Source organism: Podarcis raffonei, chromosome 18 (genome assembly GCF_027172205.1).
Source record: "Podarcis raffonei isolate rPodRaf1 chromosome 18, rPodRaf1.pri, whole genome shotgun sequence".
NCBI lineage: Eukaryota > Metazoa > Chordata > Lepidosauria > Squamata > Lacertidae > Podarcis > Podarcis raffonei.
In genome coordinates, this window is record NC_070619.1 from 5,494,891 (window position 1) to 5,513,757 (window position 18,867).

The 18,867-nt window shown below is 45.4% G+C and overlaps 1 protein-coding gene across 2 annotated transcripts; it reads left to right on the forward strand.

Annotated features, from left to right (window-relative positions):
- Positions 1–4,189: 4,189 nt before the first annotated feature.
- CD320 (CD320 molecule) lies at positions 4,190–18,251 on the forward strand. Of its 2 annotated transcripts, XM_053372934.1 has the most exons (5): positions 4,192–4,344; positions 9,580–10,014; positions 14,746–14,805; positions 17,061–17,203; positions 17,904–18,251. In XM_053372934.1, exons 1-4 carry the CDS (start codon positions 4,290–4,292, stop codon positions 17,183–17,185), a joined length of 675 nt encoding a protein of 224 aa, XP_053228909.1. In that variant the 5' UTR covers positions 4,192–4,289; the 3' UTR covers positions 17,186–17,203; positions 17,904–18,251. The 2 variants fall into 2 exon arrangements, with proteins under 2 accessions (XP_053228911.1, XP_053228909.1); XM_053372936.1 differs by lacking the exon at positions 14,746–14,805 and having other exon boundaries at positions 4,190–4,344.
- The last annotated feature ends 616 nt before the right edge of the window (positions 18,252–18,867 follow it).

The window sequence follows — 18,867 nt, forward strand, 5'->3', positions numbered from 1 at the left end:
GTACCTCAGGTTAAGTACTTAATTCGTTCTGGAGGTCTGTTCTTAACCTGAAACTGTTCTTAACCTGAAGCACCACTGTTATGTACTGAGTTGAATAGGATCCAAACTGCAGCAGTCTGATTGGTCCTAGAACAATAGGATCCAAAAGGCAGCAGTCTGATTGGTCCTAGAACAATAGGATTCAGAATGCAGCAGTCTGATTGGTCCTAGAACAATGCAGCAGTATGATTGGTTGGCAGGAACCACCCAATCATGCTCCAGATAGAAGTGAATACACAACTTGATTGGCTTACAGTAGAATTCCGGAATTAGCCAATCATGTGCAGCCCATTGTGTAAATAATGTATATAAAGCAGATACTTTGAGGGGACTTTCATTCATTCATTCCTCCTCACCACTATGAGCTGAATAAAGAGCATGAAATCACTTTGCGACTCTGAGTATATTTCAACCACTTTAGCTAATGGGGCCTCCTGCTGCTGCCGCCGCGCCGCCGGAGCCCGATTTCTGTTCTCATCCTGAAGCAAATTTCTTAACCTGAAGCACTATTTCTGGGTTAGCGGAGTCTGTAACCTGAAGTGTATGTAACCTGAAGCATATGTAACCTGAGGTACCACTGTACACTGAGACCGGGAGGGCATTTTTTCCTGAATGGTTTTGTGTCTGACCCTCCAAAGTCAGGATGGAGGGCTTAACCCTTATGCAATAGGGCAGGTGGGGACGTGACCATAAGCTTCAGAGATTAGGGCAATGCCAGGCTCAGTCCCAAGCCCCATCTCGGATGGCCACCTTTTCCCTGAATAAAGCAACCTTGGCAGGATCAAAACCCGTCACTGGAATAATTTATTATGAATTCCTAAAGATTCCTACTAAATGGAGGGTCGCTCAAATGCAGCCCGTTCGTGTCAATGGCTTCTTCGCCCTTCCCTGCTTTGGCAGCTGCAGTACCAGCGCAGGGCGATGTTTCGCAACCTCTCCTGATCCCGCGCTTCGGATTGCCAAAGGAAAGAGGGCGCTGTCAGGAAGGGCGCTTGTTGATTGGTCGAGCACTTTATGAATGGGGGAAAGGAGGAAACGAAGGGGATCGCTGCACGCTACGCTGCACGGGTTTGAGCTACAGACGTGCAGGTCCGCAACACGTGCAAAGAGTCGGCGAACAAAACACAGGATCAAAATTCAGGGCGCCACCGGCGAAGTCCGTCCTCCGTTCTTTTCTCTTTTTTTAATTTTAAATAATATTTATTACTTTTCCAAAAATTTAAACACTACAGAAAAGAACAATACAAAAAGAAAAAAGAACTATACAATACAATACAAAAACACTACATAACACTGACACAATAAACTAACAAAACAAAACAAAAACAGTTTGAAACACATCAAGCAATTTCAATATCTTATCTTTCATTCACTTATTTCCACGACCTCCTCACACCTCCCTTTTTGTATTCCACTTCTATTAATTCTTTCAGCAATTCCTTTCCATCTTCCCTGTTTTCTATCCTATAATTATCTTAACATATTCTAACCTTATTTTTTCCTTTAATACTCTATTAATCTATTTATACTTAATTCCTTATAACATTTGTACTAAAGCCATATAACTTCATTCCCACATTTTTCTAACATTCAAGTCCTCCGTTCTTTTCTCCGCTTACAACCTCCCTGATTTCAGAATGGCGGAGGGTCACATTTATAAGTACCCCAATGGATCAACAAGGGCATCAGGCCCCCCACCAAATTCAACCCAAGGGGGAGGGGAGGCCAGGAAGCAAGCCGCCCCCTCAGCTGGAAGGGGCCTTTAAAATGTGGAGGGGCCAGAGTCACAGACTTTAAACCCCCTAAGCTATTGGTCTGAAGCTCGAAATCAAAAAAACTAAGATCATGGCCACTGGTCCCACCACCTCCTGGCCAATAGAAGGGGAACAAATGGAGGCAGTGAGAGATTTTACTTTCTTGGGCTCCATGATCACTGCAGATGGTGACAGCAGTCACGAAATTAAAAGACACCTGCTTCTTGGGAGAAAAGCGATGACAAACCTGGACAGCATCTTAAAAAGCAGAGACATCACCTTGCCGACAAAGGTCCGTATAGTTAAAAGCTATGGTTTCCCCAGTAGTGATGTATGGAAGTGAGAGCTGGACCATAAAGAAGGCTGATCGCCGAAGAATTGATGCTTTTGAATTCTGGTGCTGGAGGAGACTCTTGAGAGTCCCATGGACTGCAAGATCAAACCTCTCCATTCTGAAGAAATCAGCCCTGAGTGCTCACTGGAAGGACAGATCGTGAAGCTGAGGCTCCAATACTTTGGCCACCTCAGGAGAAGAGAAGACTCCCTGGAGAAGACCCTGATGTTGGGAAAGATGGAGGGCACAAGGAGAAGGGGACGACAGAGGATGAGTTTGACCAAACTGCAGGCGGCAGTGGAAGACAGGAGTGCCTGGCGTGCTCTGGTCCAGGGGGTCACGAAGAGTCAGACACAACTAAACGGCTAAACAACAAGAAAAAAATATGACGAAAAGGGGGGGGGAATGTACCAAGTCTAAGTCCAAGTCTAATTTAAAGGGTTCCTCACATAAAATACATTCTCAAGAGACTACACAATGAATTAGATGTTGCAACGAACTGACCTGCCACAAAGAGAATACAAAAGAAAGATTGTGAATACCACCAATTAAGCCATGTTTCACTGGGACCTGCCACTCCTATTTGACATATAAACGTAATCTGAATTTCTTGTAATCATTTACAGGGCTTCAGAGACTGGTTTGTAACCTTCAGCCATGTATTCTGGGGTGTGTATTTTATTTTTTTACTGCTTTTGTTCCTGTCAGATTGTATTTTTTCCTATGAAATTCACATCATAATACAGCTATTGTGTTGGAAACAATGGTTAACTTAACAGGTAGAGTGATCTTGAGTACAAAAACAGAGGCGGCTTTGATCATAAGATTATTCCATTGTGTTTTTTTCACTCAATCAGTCCCGGAGTGGACTAACTGAAACCAGTGCCATTTAAGTCCAGTCATATCCATTCATTTCAGTCAGTCTGGTTCCGAGTGGGTCTGAAGTTGAATGCAACACCCAATAAACAAAACAATATTTCCCCTGGTTCCATTTTGGAATGCCGTGAGAGTGATCTACTTCTGTGTCAACGCTCCCCACACACGCAAAGAAAAACCCAAAACCTGCAGGACGACCATCCGGTTGCACTTTTCCTTCACCTGCTTGCAGATAAACCATCCACGCCCGGCATAAGCAAACTCCGGCCCTCCAGATGTTTGGGACTACAACTCCCATCATCCCTAGCTAACAGGACCAGTGGTCAGGGATGATGGGAATTGTAGTCCGAAACATCTGGAGGGCCACAGTTTGCGTATGTCTGATCCAGGCCGCCGTGAGCTCCTTGCAGGAAAATTAGGGTTTTAAATGCAGTGAAATAAATAAAACAAATAAACAACAACAACAACAAAAATAATAAATTTTATTTATACCCCGCCCCCCCCAGCCAAGGTCAGGCTCAGGGCGGCAAACAACCAATAATAAAAACGAGCTGAATGAATACAACTTAAAAACAAGATTAAAATACAACATTACAACATTAAAACAATTAAAATGCAGCCTCATCACAGGAGGAGAAAGGAAAAAGAAAGAGGGGGAAGGAATATATATATATATATATGTATATATATATGTATATATATATGTATGTATATATATATATGTATATATATATATATATATGTGTGTGTGTATATATATATATATATATGTGTGTATATATATATATATATATATATATATATATATATATATATGTATATATATATACACACATATACATATACATATATATGTGTATATATATATATGTATATATATGTATATATATGTATATATATATACACACATATACATATACATATATATGTGTATATATATATATGTGTATATATATATATGTATGCAATAATTGATCAATGAAATCTGTACATGCAATAAAATAAAATAAATGGAATGCGAAAACAAATAAATAAATAAATATCCGACACCACGTGCCAACGAACCCGGAAGCGGCTCAACTGCCAACTCCCATCTCCCCATGCCATTGTCCCTGCCCGAAGGGGCTGACGGGAGATGTAGTTTTAGCCGCTCCCTCTGGGTCCGCCGCCCGCGTGCGCATGCGCGAGAAGGCGGGGCGAGCTGACCCGCCTGGGTGACGTCACTCCCCACGCGGTATTTCTCTCCCCCGGCGGACTCCAATGCAGGCGCAGAGGACACTCTCGGCATGGAGCGGGCGCTGCTCTTCTCGCTGCTCCTAACAGCCGCCGCTATAGACGCAGGTGAGCACGACCCGCGCATGCGCGAGGAGCCCCTTTCTGGGCGGGAATGCCGGCACGCGCGGGAGGGGGGGGGCTCCACTCAGGTCCCGCCCACCTCCACCGCCGGCGCCGATTGGCCAGGCTCTCCTCGGCTGTCGGAAAGGCGGCGATTGGACGCTCGCTCCCACATGGGGGCCCGCCCCTCCCCCTGTGACCCCGCCCTTTTATTGGTTGCGGGGGGGAGTGGGCGGGGCCTCTTTAGGGTTGCCATGGAGACGCGGCCTTTACCTTCAGGCTGAGGAGAGAAATAAACAATAATAAAGCGTGTTTGTTATTAATACATAGGAATTATAATGCTAGCATTTTGGGCCACCTGTTATGTGTTTATACCCCGCCCTCCCTCCATGGGTGGGGTAACTTTTCCTGCTTCTGCCCCATTTTTGTTTCCCCCCTCACAACAACCCTGTGAGGTAGGCCACATATTATTATTTTTATTATTATTATATATATTATTTTATTGTTGTTAGCCACCCTGAGCCCGGCTTCGGCTGGGGAGGGCGGGATATAAATAAAAATTTATATTTTATAAATTTATTTTTATTTTTATTTTTTTAAAAAAATATTTATTAAATTTTCCAATTTTTTAAACAAACAAAAACATTAAAAAAGACATATAGTTCATAAAACGTACTTTTCCATAACAAATTTCTCAGACCTCCCCATACTTCTCCTCCTCGTATTCCAATTAAGATTATTTGTTCAGCAAATCCTTCATTTAAAGCATTATTATTATTATTATTATGCTATTAAAAGGGCCACAATGGATGAATGGAGGACAGAACTCCCACCTTCAGGGGCCTAGCCAACTTAAGTTCTACCAAGAGGAGAACTTAATGGTCACACGCCGATATTTTCCATTAATTTCAGCGAGAGGAGGACTGAAGCTAGGTGCATCTCTAAAGTATTAACCATTAAGCTATACAGTGGTATCTCGGGTTACATACGATTCAGGTTACAGACTCGGCTAACCCAGAAATAGTGCTTCAGGTTAAGAACTTTGCTTCAGGATAAGAACAGAAATCGGGCTCCGGCGGCGCGGCGGCAGCAGGAGGCCCCATTAGCTAAAGTGGTGCTTCAGGTTAAGAACAGTTTCAGGTTAAGAACGGACCTCCGGAACAAATTAAGTACTTAACCCGAGGTACCACTGTACAGGCAGTAATTGGGCACATATGCATTGTACATCTTATAGCACATGGCTTCCCCCCCCCAAAAAAATAATTACCCTGGGAACTGTAGTTCACCTTTGTTGAGGTACTGGGAATTGTAGTTCACCCGTTTCGGAGGTGCTATAGATCCTGGGAGTCTTTGGGTTGAAGCTGCGTGCTTCAAATGTTGTCTGCGGAAACTTGCAGCCAGTCTTTTGAATTTGTTGTTTAGTCGTTTAGTGGTGTCCGACTCTTCGTGACCCCCTGGACCAGAGCACGCCAGGCCCTCCAGTCTTCCACTGCCTCCCGCAGTTTGGTCAGACTCATGCTGGTCGCTTCAAGAACACTGTCCCACCATCTCGTCCTCTGTCGTCCCCTTCTCCTTGTGCCCTCCATCTTTCCCAACATCAGGGTCTTTTCCAGGGAGTCTTCTCTTCTCATGAGGGGGCCAAAGTCTTGGAGCCTCAGCGTCAGGATCTGTCCTTCCAGTGAGCACTCAGGGCTGGTTTCCTTCAGAATGGAGAGGTTTGATCTTCTTGCAGTCCATGGGACTCTCAAGAGTCTCCTCCAGCACCAGAATTCAAAAGCATCCATTCTTCGGCCATCAGCCTTCTTTATGGTCCAGCTCTCACTTCCATACATCACTACTGGGAAAACCAGAGCTTTAACTATACAAACCTTTGTCGGCAAGGTGATGTCTCTGCTTTTAAAGATGCTGTCCAGATTTGTCATTGCTTTTCTCCCAAGAAGCAGGCGTCTTTTAATTTCGTAACTGCTGCCACCATCTGCAGTGGTCATGGAGCCCAAGAAAGTAAAATCTCTCACTGCCTCCATTTCTCCCCCTTCTATTTGCCAGGAGGTGATGGGACCAGTGGCCATGATCTTAGTTTTTTTGATGTTGAGCTTCAGACCATATTATCCTTAGTGGCGAAGGGGCTTGAATAACTCAGAGAAGCTATGAGCTATGCCGTGCAGAGCCACCCAAGATGGACAGGTTATAGTGTTGAGTTTTGACCAAACTTGATCCACCTGGAGCAGGAACCGGCAAGCCACTCCAGTATCCCTGCCAAGAAAACTCCATGGACAAAGACAACAGGCACACGTCGATATTTTCCATTAATTTCAGCGAGAGTAGGACTGAAGCTAGATGCATCCTTAAGCATTAACCATCAAGCTATAGAGGCAGTAATTGGGCACATCCACATCGTACATCTTATAGCACATGGCTTCCCCCCCCCAAAAAAAAATTACCCTGGGAACTGTAGTTCACCTTTGTCGAGGTACTGGGAATTGTAGTTCACCCGTTTCGGAGGTACTATAGATCCTGGGAGTCTTTGGGTTGAAGCTGCGTGCTTCAAATGCTGCTTGAGGAAACTTGCAGCCAGTCTTTTGAATTTAATGAATGCAATTATCCCTCATGGGAGAGGTCAAGGCCGAATAAACGATTCTTCTCTGTTCTTTGGCACAACTGACTAGGCTTAGCAAGAGTGACTTGGCTCAAGGTCACTCAGCAAGTTTCATGGCCAAGTGTTGATTTAAAAAAAAAATGTATTTGTATTAAAGATTGTCTTGATTTACAAAGGTATGTGCAATGTCTCCCTCGTATTTTTTTTCCATGTAACACATCTTTTTTTTTTTTACAAATCGGTTTCATTTGTTGAGACGTTAGGAAGAATAGGAGGAAAGAGGTGGAGGGGGGAGCCAAGTGTAGATTTGAACCCAGGTCTTACGTTTCCTTAGGCTAGGTCCTGTGTTTCACCTGCTCAGAGCGGGTCCATTTTATCTGAAACTGTGATAATTGGAAGTGACCCCAAGGGTCATCTAGTCCAACCCCCTGCAATGCAAAAATCCATGTTAGCTATGTCTATCAGTGGGTCTACTCTGACTGGGAATTACTGGGTACAACCCACCTGACAACACCCATCCCGGCCCTCGGTGTATTCATACATACATAAGGGTGGGTCACTGCTTCCTTTAGGTATCCTGACCCTTCCCAGTTCATTGGCATCATTTACTGATATTTCTTTTCCTGCCAAAAAAAAATTACTTGGCACTTAAACCACAACCTTGCTATTTCTTCATTCCTGTGATATTTCAGAGCTTATTTTTATTTCTACGCAGCTAAAGCCCTCTATTCAAACCCAGTTCCAATAAAAATCCCACCTAGGGGTACTGAATATATAACCTTTATTACGCTCAACCGAAAAACACCCCCGCTGCTCCTATTATGAACGAATGTGCAGCCAAAGTCCTCTGTTAAAATCCTGTTCCGATAAGAAAATTCCAACAAGGGGCGTTGGAAAAAATAATCCTAATTGTTCCCAGAAAAAACCCACTGTGGTTGAAACTTTTGTCCAGTTCTAATAATGTGTGATATTTTTTCTTTGCCCGTAAAAATAAGCTGAGATTAGGCTTTCCAGAGAGTGGCAACACGTGAACAGTTCTACGAGTTCACTATATGTTAGCCAACTCTCTTTCATATTATTTCTGTGCATGGCTGATGATTCTATAGGCGATAACCACCAGGGAGTTTTGGCTGTTTCTTTCCCAAACTTCGAATAGGGCCTTTCTCACCAAATGATTAGTAAAGCCTCTATGTGCTTTTATTTTATCATGACCCAGGGCCTTTTCGCTGGTGGCTCCCCATTTGTGGAACGCTCTCCCCAGCGAGGCTTCCCTAGTGCCATCATTACATAACTTTAGGTTTTAAGCCAAAACATTTCTTTTTTGCCAGGCCTTTGGGTCTTAATTATCTGTCTCCTCAATTGGGTGAAATATTGCCATCTTTTACCCTTTAGCTTTTTCTTTATGTGGGTGTTTCCCCCAGTTTTATGCCAGCTTCAAGGTACGTTCATTTATATGTCGTAAGTCGCCTCAAATTACCTTGGTGTTACCCATTTATTTATTCATTTAATTCACAAAAACTTTCACGCCACTTGATAGGGTTTTTTTAAAAGGACTGCAAAAAAGGTAAGATCGGGAAGGATTTTGTTGTTGTTGTTTAGTCGTTTAGTCGTGTCCGACTCTTCGTGGCCCCCTGGACCAGAGCACGCCAGGCACTCCTGTCTTCCACTGCCTCCCGCAGTTTGGTCAGGCTCATGTTTGTGGCTTCGAGAACACTGTCCCACCATCTCGTCCTCTGTCGTCCCCTTCTCCTTGTGCCCTCCATCTTTCCCAACATCAGGGTCTTTTCCAGGGAGTCTTCTCTTCTCCTGAGGTGGCCAAAGTCTTGGAGCCTCAGCTTCACGATCTGTCCTTCCAGTGAGCCCTCAGGGCTGATTTCCTTCAGAATGGAGAGGTTTGATCTTATTGCAGTCCATGGGACTCTCAAGAGTCTCCTCCAGCACCATAATTCAAAAGCATCAATTCTTCGGCGATCAGCCTTCTTTATGGTCCAGCTCAGTCCAGTTATGGGAAGGATTTACAATATATTAAAACATAACAAGAAGTTTAAAAAGCTGAAGCAGATTGAAATGCACACCAGCTTTTCTAAGCGGCTGAACTAAACAAGGACGTTCTTAGCAGGCGCTGAGAAAAATACAGTGATCTCAAGCAGGATTTTGAGTGTTTGTAAATCCTGCCTAAAGGATCCGGGTGGCGCTGTGGGTTAAATCAAAGAGCCTAGGACTTGCTGATCAGAAGGTCGGCGGTTCGAATCCCCGCGACGGGGTGAGCTCCTGTTGCTCGGTCCCTGCTCCTTCCAAACTAGCAGTTTGAAAGCACGTCAAAGTGCAAGTAGATAAATAGGTACCACTCCGGCGGGAAGGTAAACGGCGTTTCCGTGCGCTGCTCTGGTTCGCCAGAAGTGGCTTAGTCCTGCTGGCCACATGACCCGGAAGCTGTACGCCGGCTCCCTCGGCCAATAAAGCGAGATGAGCGCCGCAACCCCAGAGTTGGTCACAACTGGACCTAATGGACCTTTACCTTTTTAAATCCTGCCTCTTTCATAGCTGAGCTGCTGGAGTTGCTCCGATGTTCTTGACCATCCTTTTGGGTCTCCCAAATGACTCTCTTGTGTGTTTGTTTGTGTGTCTCTCCCTTCACAATTCAGAACGTTTCCTTTGCACCCTCGGGAGTTTCCGGTGCGAGGACGGCGGGCAGGTTCCGCTGTGCCAGCGGTGTGACGAGAAGCGGGACTGCAGCGATGGCAGCGACGAGAGGGGCTGTCGAGCCGCCAACGTCTTGTGCGGACCCCGCGGGAGGCGATGCGGCAGCGACGGCCCTTGCCTGCCCTTGGAGAGGATCTGTGACGGCCACGGCGATTGCCCAGACAATTCCGATGAGTCCTTAGACGCCTGCGGGCATCGGGTAGACACGACTTCGCCAGCCTGTCCGAAGGACGAGTTTCAGTGCGAACCGGGGGCAGAGTGCTTCCCCCTGGCGTTTGTGTGCGACGGCCATTCTGATTGTCCAGATGAGAGGGATGAACAAGGCTGCCTTCTAGACTTCCCAACGGTTTCGGTAACGCCACCAGCCACTCAGACAGGTAAGGTGTTGCGTTCTGAGGCCAAAGGAAAGGACTGGACCCTGATTAAAATAAGACACGAGGCTTTGACCGACAAGGCTCTTGGAGGAAGTGCGTCCCCCACACCCCTCACCAGGCCATTTTATTAGCAAAAGAACCCTTTCACAGTGTTCGTAAGAACCAATCAGATTTCCTCTGAGCATTTAAACAAACCCCACTTGGGAACAAAGTTAAACTACAGTCACTAGTTAGGCATGCATATTTTTGGAGTAAATGAATGAAAACTACAAAGGAGCGCATTCAGCAACCCCGGAGGTCATAAACAATCAGTACACATGATAAGAAGGATGGCCAGGAGGACAGTGATCATTATCAGCTTAATTTGAAACCTGTTTCCTGGCCCTAAGATTGACATCCTAAGATTAACATGTCAGAAAAGCTACATCGATGAAACTGCCCACTGTCTTTGAGGACCCACGACGCCTGCCTGTCTAAGTGTGTACGTGACTTGTCAAAAAAGAAAAATGGAACAGGGATGCAGAGGTGTAGATTGATCAAGAATCATATCAAATAGTTTAAACCCAGTCAACGCAATGCTTTCATTGCTGACACACATGGCTTACTCTATATTTGCTATAATTCCTCATAGCAATCCAACCTGATCACTACAGTAAGGTGTGCAGCAATCTGCTTTAGGGGGCAAACGTGTATCCTGGCAACCATCTCTACCGTAACCCCCTCCTTTAGCTGACTTTGCTTCCTCCCCTTTGTCTCTGCTTGCTTCACGTTAAAAGGTTTTTTTTTTAATATAAAGTTGTCCTTGACTCCCCCAGCACCACCCCAAATTATTTGGAATGTAGGGGAAATATCGCTGTACAGTGGTACCTTCGTTCTCGAACTTAATCTGTTCCGGGAGTCTGTTCAACTCCCAAAACTGTTCGAAAACCAAGGCATGGCTTCTGATTGGCTGCAGGAGCTTCCTGCGCTTAATCGGAAGCCGCGTCGGCTTCCGAAAAATATTAGTATTGGCACCATAAAAGTGTCCTAAATAAGAAGCACCATTGTGTTGTGGAGTCATCTTATTAAATACAAAGTTTGGTGAGGGAAGTGCATTCTGCACATGGCCATGCACTGAATTTCTGAGGCTCATAGTTTCTAATGATTATTATCACTATGCATCATCAGCTTCTTTTTGACCCCCAGGGCCTTTATTCTCCACCTGCGCAGAAATTTATTTACCCGTGTTATTTATTTCGCGAAATCTGTACGCTGCTTGATTGTAAGAGAAAACATAAACCTCAAAGCGGTTTGCAGAGGAATAGAACCGTAAAACCAAGGAAAAGGGGCAATGCATTAAAACATAAAAAGGGACCCCTGACCATTAGGTCCAGTCGTGGCCGACTCTGGGATTGCAACGCTCATCTCGCTTTACTGGCCGAGGGAGCCGGCGTACAGCTTCCAGGTCATGTGGCCAGCATGACTAAGCCGCTTCTGGCGAACCAGAGCAGCGCACGGAAACGCCGTTTACCTTCCCGCCGGAGCGGTACCTATTTATCTACTTGCACTTTGACGTGCTTTCGAACTGCTAGGTTGGCAGGAGCAGGGACCGAGCAACGGGAGCTCACCCCGTCGCGGGGATTCGAACCGCTGACCTTCTGATCAGCAAGTCCTAGGCTCTGTGGTTTAACCCACAGCACCACCCGCGTCCCATTAAAGCAGTTAAAATATGAAAACGGATTTCAATACAAAACCAGCTTTTTTCGAAGCTTGAAATGGAGTGGAATCTCCTGGAAGAAGTTGAGGCTGGCTGGCACCCTGAACCTGAATCGCTCCACGCTGCAAAATGCTCTTGCAGACCCTGCTTAGCCTTGTTTTACAGGTGCTATAAAACTGCAGCTTGTGTTGGGTGCAATATGCTGGTATTGCTATTGCTGCTGTTGCTGCCAAATTTTGATAAGACCTTTTATTTTCTGTGGTGCTCCTGTGCTGCCTCCCTGCCTTGCCTCTGCCAAGAGGGAAGAGTGACTAGTGACTAGTGGGGTACCACAGGTTTCTGTCTTGGGACCGGTCTTATTCAACATCTTTATCAACGACTTGGATGATGGACTCAAGGTCATCCTGATCAAATTTGCAGATGACACCAAACTGGGAGGGGTGGCTAACACCCCAGAGGACAGGATCACACTTCAAAACGACCTTGACAGACTAGAGAACTGGGCCAAAACAAACAAGATGAATTTGAACAGGGAGAAATGTAAAGTATTGCACTTGGACAAAAAAAATGAGAGTCACAAATACAAGATGGGTGACACCTGGCTTAAGAGCAGTACATGTGAAAAGGATCTAGGAGTCTTGGTTGACCACAAACTAGACATGAGCCAACAGTGTGACGCGGCAGCTAAAAAAGCCAATGCAATTCTGGGCTGCATCAATAGGAGTATAGCATCTAGATCAAGGGAAGTAATAGTGCCACTGTATTCTGCTCTGGTCAGACCTCACCTGGAGTACTGTGTCCAGTTCTGGGCACCACAGTTCAAGAAGGACACTGACAAACTGGAACGTGTCCAGAGGAGGGCAACCAAAATGGTCAAAGGGTTGGAAACGATGCCTTATGAGCAACGGCTAAGGGAGCTGGGCATGTTTAGCCTGGAGAAGAGGAGGTTAAGGGGTGATATGATAGCCATGTTCAAATATATAAAAGGATGTCGCATAGAGGAGGGAGAAAGGTTGTTTTCTGCTGCTCCAGAGAAGCGGACACGGAGCAATGGATCCAAACTACAAGAAAGAAGATTCCACCTAAACATTAGGAAGAACTTCCTGACAGTAAGAGCTGTTCGACAGTGGAATTTGCTGCCAAGGAGTGTGGTGGAGTCTCCTTCTCTGGAGGTCTTTAAGCAGAGGCTTGACAACCATATGTCAGGAGTGCTCTGATGGTGTTTCCTGCTTGGCAGGGGGTTGGACTCGATGGCCCTTGTGGTCTCTTCCAACTCTATGATTCTATGACCGCCGTACCTTCTTTGCTGGCACAATTCTCCCTGGAGTTTCAAGGAAAGGGGTGTGGGCAGCGCAGTCTTTAGCATATACGCTGCCACAGTGCACAGATCCACCCAGCGCCCCCAAACTTAGTTTAGCCCCCAAATTAACTTTTATTATGCTTATGTCAGACATAACGCTTACGCCTTATCTTTTGTTTACGAAAGAAGAACCAAACTTTTTTATTTGCTCATTTATTTACAATACAGTGGTACCTCGGGTTAAGTACTTAATTCATTCCGGAGGTCCGTACTTAACCTGAAACTGTTCTTAACCTGAAGCACCACTTTAGCTAATGGGGCCTCCTGTTGCCGCCGCACCGCCGGAGCATGATTTCTGTTCTCATCCTGAAGCAAAGTTCTTAACAGGAGATAATAGTTCTGGGTTAGCGGAGTCTGTAACCTGAAGCGTATGTAACCTGAAGCGTATGTAACCCGAGGTACCACTGTACACTTATACTTAAGTATACAACACCATTACACTTAAACTTATAAGTATTGTTTAGGCACCTACTTAGGAGAAAATCAGATGTGTCAAAGGGGCCTCTGACTCCACTGCCACATGAAGCATAGCATAGCAGTTACAATACGTAACATAATATTTTGATGTAAGAGTTAATTTCGCATGCACGGCGCCGTTGTGAATGACAAGCGCTGTCATTGAGTCTCACAAGCGCCGCCGTTGTGAATGACAAGCGGCACCACTGACGCAGCGCGTCTTTGATAAGTGAGCGCACAAAGTCAAAAGTCCTTTAGTGAAACAGTAGGTATACATTTCGGTAATACCTAGGTGTATATGTATTTTGTTTTGCTAGCTTGATCAAAATTATTTATTATTTCATAACAGGTAGATAGTTAAGGGGGCGCGGGGGGCGCTGTGGGTTAAACCACAGAGCCTAGGACTTGCCGATCAGAAGGTCAGCGGTTCGAATCCCCGCAATGACGGGGTGAGCTCCCGTTGCTCGGTCCCAGCTCCTGCCAACCTAGCAGTTCGAAAGCACGTCAAAGTGCAAGTAGATAAATAGGTACCACTGTATTAGAAGCTTAGAAGTTGGAGGGTCCTATTTGGGGTCTCGAAACCCACGTTTAAACCCCATCTTGCATCATGAGACTCATAGAATCATAGAGTTGGAAGAGACCACAAGGGCCATCGAGTCCAACCCCCTGCCAAGCAGGAAACACCATCAGAGCACTCCTGACATATGGTTGTCCAGCCTCTGCTTAAAGACCTCCAAAGAAGGAGACTCCACCACACTCCTTGGCAGCAAATTCCACTGTCAAACAGCTCTTACTGTCAGGAAGTTCTTCCTAATGTTTAGGTGGAATCTTCTTTCTTGTAGTTTGGATCCATTACTCCGTGTCCGCTTCTCTGGAGCAGCAGAAAACAACCTTTCTCCCTCCTCTATGTGACATCCTTTTATATATTTGAACATGGCTATCATATCACCCCTTAACCTCCTCTTCTCCAGGCTAAACATGCCCAGCTCCCTTAGCCGTTCCTCATGCATCGTTTCCAGGCCTTTGACCATTTTGGTTGCCCTCCTCTGGACACGTTCCAGTTTGTCAGTGTCCTTCTTGAACTGTGGTGCCCAGAACTGGACACAGTACTCCAGGTGAGGTCTGACCACAGCAGAATACAGTGGCACTATTATCTTATTTTTTTAAAATTAACCTGCATATGGTGTGTTTTTTCCTTCCCCTTCTTGTCTGCATTTCTAAGATGGCGTGCCTATCCCTGGAAATGCGATGCCTGCGGATTTGGTGGTTCTTTCCATCATCGGTGAGTCGTAATTGCAAAAGCATTCTTCCATCTGCCTGGTGCTTAATAGTGAGCCATTTCTTTTCTTTTTTTTCTTTTTGTTTTTTAAATAAAGTTTTTTATTGATACAACAAGAAAAAAGCAAAAGAAAGCACAGATACCAAATTACACACAAGAATAACCATAGACACATAATTTTCTTAGCAAACAATAAAACATCCATTGGTCTTAACACTAAAGACCCAACCTCCTGTCTATTTCATATTTCAAATTCATATTACTTATTGCCAATACACACTTTTATCATAATTAAACTTATTAATAAATCTAATTTCTTATATCTACCTTGCAACTATTACTGAAGTTCCTCGAATGCTGCAACAGAATTTAAACTACTATATTTATTTTTCAGATATTCTTTTGAAAACCTCCCATTTTGAAACAAATTCCTGTTTTGATTTATTCTTTATTTTTTCTGATAAACCAGCTAATTCGGCATATTCTGTCAGCTTTCGGATCCAATCTTGTACAGAGGGGATTTCATTACTCTTCCATTTTGCTCCGATCAAAAGCTGCCGCCGTCGCGTATAACAAGATACCCTTCCAATAGTGAGCCATTTCTTATTGAACCCTAAGCCGGTCAGATTTGGCCCACCAGGCCATTTCCCCAAAACCACGTATGCCAGCCTCGAACCTGCAGGTTGCTAGCTGCAGCCAAAAACAGGATTGAACCCTACAGCCTCACCCTTCTTTCAGCTTTCACCAATCCTGATTGATATTTGGCCTGCAGAGCCAAATACCATATTTTTCCGTGTATAAGACACCCCCATGTAAAAGACCCTCCTATTTTGGGGGGGACTCCAAATTAAGAAAACACCCCTCAGCGCTCCCCGTGTATAAAACGAGCCCCAATTTTAAACCTAACTCTTTGGTTAAAAAAACCTAGTCCTATACACAGAAAAATACGGTAGCCCTGCTCAGTGCCAAAGGTGGCTAACCATTTTTGACTTGGGGCGGGTGTCATCTCCATCGTATTATTATTATTATTATTATTATTATTATTATTATTATTATTCATTTTAATTATAAATTTTATTAGTATTTTCCACACAACAACACGAAAAATATCGAAAAATAACCATACACAAAACACAAAAACCAACATTCAAAAAATAATAATAATCCATATCTTACAAGTTAATAAGATAAACACTGAAAAGAAAAACAAACATTGACTTCCACCAATCCCACAGCACCTCCTTTACCTCTCATTGTGTCTTCCTGTTTTCCTGATCATCTCTATCCTAGCATCCAGATGTAAATCCCTCTTTCTTATCCTTTCACTTCACAAGGTTATTCCACACTCAGCCAGGTTTCTGTCCTCGAACCTTGGCTTTTAAGGTATTCATTTAGACACTCCCATTCCTTTTTCACTTCATTTTTTGGTTCTTCTCTTATTAGATCTGTCAATTTGGCTAATTCTAAATATTCTGTCATCTCCATCATTGACTAATCCTCTTGGGGCCAAATCGCTGGCACCCTGACTCTGCAGACACTCGTTTGCACATGTACCAGATGCACACCCACAGAGCGGAAACTGTGTGTCCTGTTTCAGGCAGGGAGAACAGCCATTTGAATATTTTATTCACAATGATTTTTCCTGCACAGGAAGCCATACCTTGGCTGTGGTGATGTAGCTGCCTTTCTGGGGGTGGGGGGTGCTGTTAAATGGAATGGGGTACACCTGATTGCTTTGCCCCATCCTTACTGATCCTGTGCACATCCACACACCGAAAACTGGGGTGGGGGACAGTTGGTCCACCGGGGAAAGCTGTTGTTGGCCACTGCTGCAGTTGCACCTGGCGCTGAAGCTCCCAGTACGTTTCCGAGCACAATTCAAACTGTTGGTGCTGACCTTGAAAGCCCTAAACGGCCTCAGTCCAGTATACCTGAAGGAGCATCTCCACCCCCATCGTTCAGCCCAGACACTGAGGTCCAGTGCCAAGGGCCTTCTGGTGGTTCCCCCACTGTGAGAAGCCAAGTTACAGACAACCAGGCAGAGGGCCTTCTTGGTGGTGGCACCCGCCCTGTGGAACGCCCTCCCACCAGATATCAAGGAAATAAGCAACTACCTGACTTTTAGAAGACATCTGAAGGCAGCCCTGTTTAGGGAAGCTTTTAATGCTTAATAGGTTATTCCGTTGGAAGCTGCACAGATTGGTGGGGAATAAATAATATATTATTATTATTATCCCCCTGTCTCCTTCATTCCGTAGCGTTCCTGGCTGTCGTGGTGGCTGCCGTTTTTGCCTCCGCCTGGAGCCGTGCGAAAGCGAGACATCTGGCAAGCTTTAAGTGGGATCACGGTTCAGAGCAGCTGATCGCAAAACAGCAGCCTTGAGAGACTCCTTCCTTCGAGGTACACCTGAGTTACGCATTTGACTCACTCCCCGCCCCTCTCTTCACCTGCAGGCCAGTGCCCTTATTAAACCTGCTTCTTCCTAGAACCCTCTTCCCAGCTCAGCCAGTAGAGCATGAGACTCTTAATCTCAGGGTCGTGGGTTTGAGCCCACGTTGGGCAACAGATTTTTGCATTCCTTGTGGCGCCTTCCAACTCTTCCATCCCGCTGGCTGTCTTGGCTTCCTCTTTAGCCACGCACAACCTCTCCAGCTGGGAGAAGCTGCGCGCGGCTTTGTTTTTAGCCGCGGGGCTGGGACCGGGGGAAGCCCCCAAAACAGGTCCAGGAGCGGCGGCGAGATTGCGCGCAACCTCGCCGCCGCTTGCGGGGCTGGGGACTAGGGAAGCCTGAGCTTCCCCCGACCCCAGCCCCCAGAACAGGCTGCTATCTGCAAGCCTTCGGAGCCTGGCAGGAACTCCTGCTCCGAAGGCTTGCGGATAGCTGCCTGAAGCCTGGAGAGCGAGAGGGGTCAGTGCGCACCAGGCTTCAGCGAAAGCCTGCATTCGCTCCATAGGACGCACACACATTTCCCCTTCATTTTTGGAGGGGGAAAAGTGCGTCCTACAGAGCGAAAAATACGGTAGATTTTCCCTCAATTAAGAAATGATTGGTGTTTCATGGATTCCGACTCTTACCAATAATTTCATTTATGATCTCCAGAGCTGGCCTGCCTTCAGAAGCGTGGCGTCTGATTCAACACATCCTCTGAGAAGAACGGTCAGCCTTTTAGTCCCTGCCGGGCTCACTTGCTGCTCACCTTTCAACAGGTGCCTTCAGTCGAGAACTTCAGGTGCACATCCGAGTTAGAAGGTCAATCGCTTTCTCAAGGGAGACCTCCCTGTCGCTGGTCCTCGTCATCTCAAAACGTATTTATTTCTGCCCTCTGGCTCCTTGATCTTCCATGGCAAAGAGCTGCTGAGTTTAGCCACTGCAGCTATGAACAGAGGCTCAAAAGGGTACTGGAAAATGTGGGGCGTGCGTTAATAAAAACAGCATTATTATCCAGTAGGCTTTGGTGGAAACTGCATCAAATGCATATTTGAATTGCCGTTTTAGGTTGTTTTTCCTCTATACTGGGCAATTTGCCGTTTGGCTAAAACCTTTCCCTACATTTCCCCCAGTACACTCGTCTTCTCTTTCCCCACCAATTGTGGTGAAAAGCAACAGAAGAAAATCGCCATGGCACATTCCTTTGCCACGCTAGTTTTGCCCGCAGCAAGCATCCTTGTGTGGCAAAAACGGTTTTTTAAATCATCCTGCTCACCTTGCCTCGTGCAAGCACAGTGTTTTCCTTTGCACAAATCTCCATGGCTGCATCTGTCTCTTGTGAGAATCAGGCCAAAGAGGGGGGAGCCCAGTTTGCTGTTGGGGATAAAACCCCATAGGTTGTCCTAGAATGTCCCAAAAGGATCTTCTAAAATGTCCAGCTGGAACAACTCCGTTGCTTAAGCGTTTGACACAGAATCAACTCTGGAAACTTGTAAAAGATTAAAAAAAAAACTTTTTGGAGAAAAAATAACTTGGGAGTTTTGGCTTTTATTCTCTTATTTCTCTCCCCACCAATACATTTTTTGTTGTTTTTCACTTTAACACAAGAGCTCAACTACATATAACTACAGTAACT

Bases quoted from the DNA above. Each gene is read 5' to 3' on its own strand.
- CD320 (XM_053372934.1), top strand. From the start codon at position 4,290: ATGGAGCGGGCGCTGCTCTTCTCGCTGCTCCTAACAGCCGCCGCTATA. The intron at 4,345-9,579 runs GTGAGCACGACC...TTCACAATTCAG, and splicing joins AGCCGCCGCTATAGACGCAG to AACGTTTCCTTTGCACCCTC. The intron at 14,806-17,060 runs GTGAGTCGTAAT...TTCATTCCGTAG, and splicing joins GGTGGTTCTTTCCATCATCG to CGTTCCTGGCTGTCGTGGTG.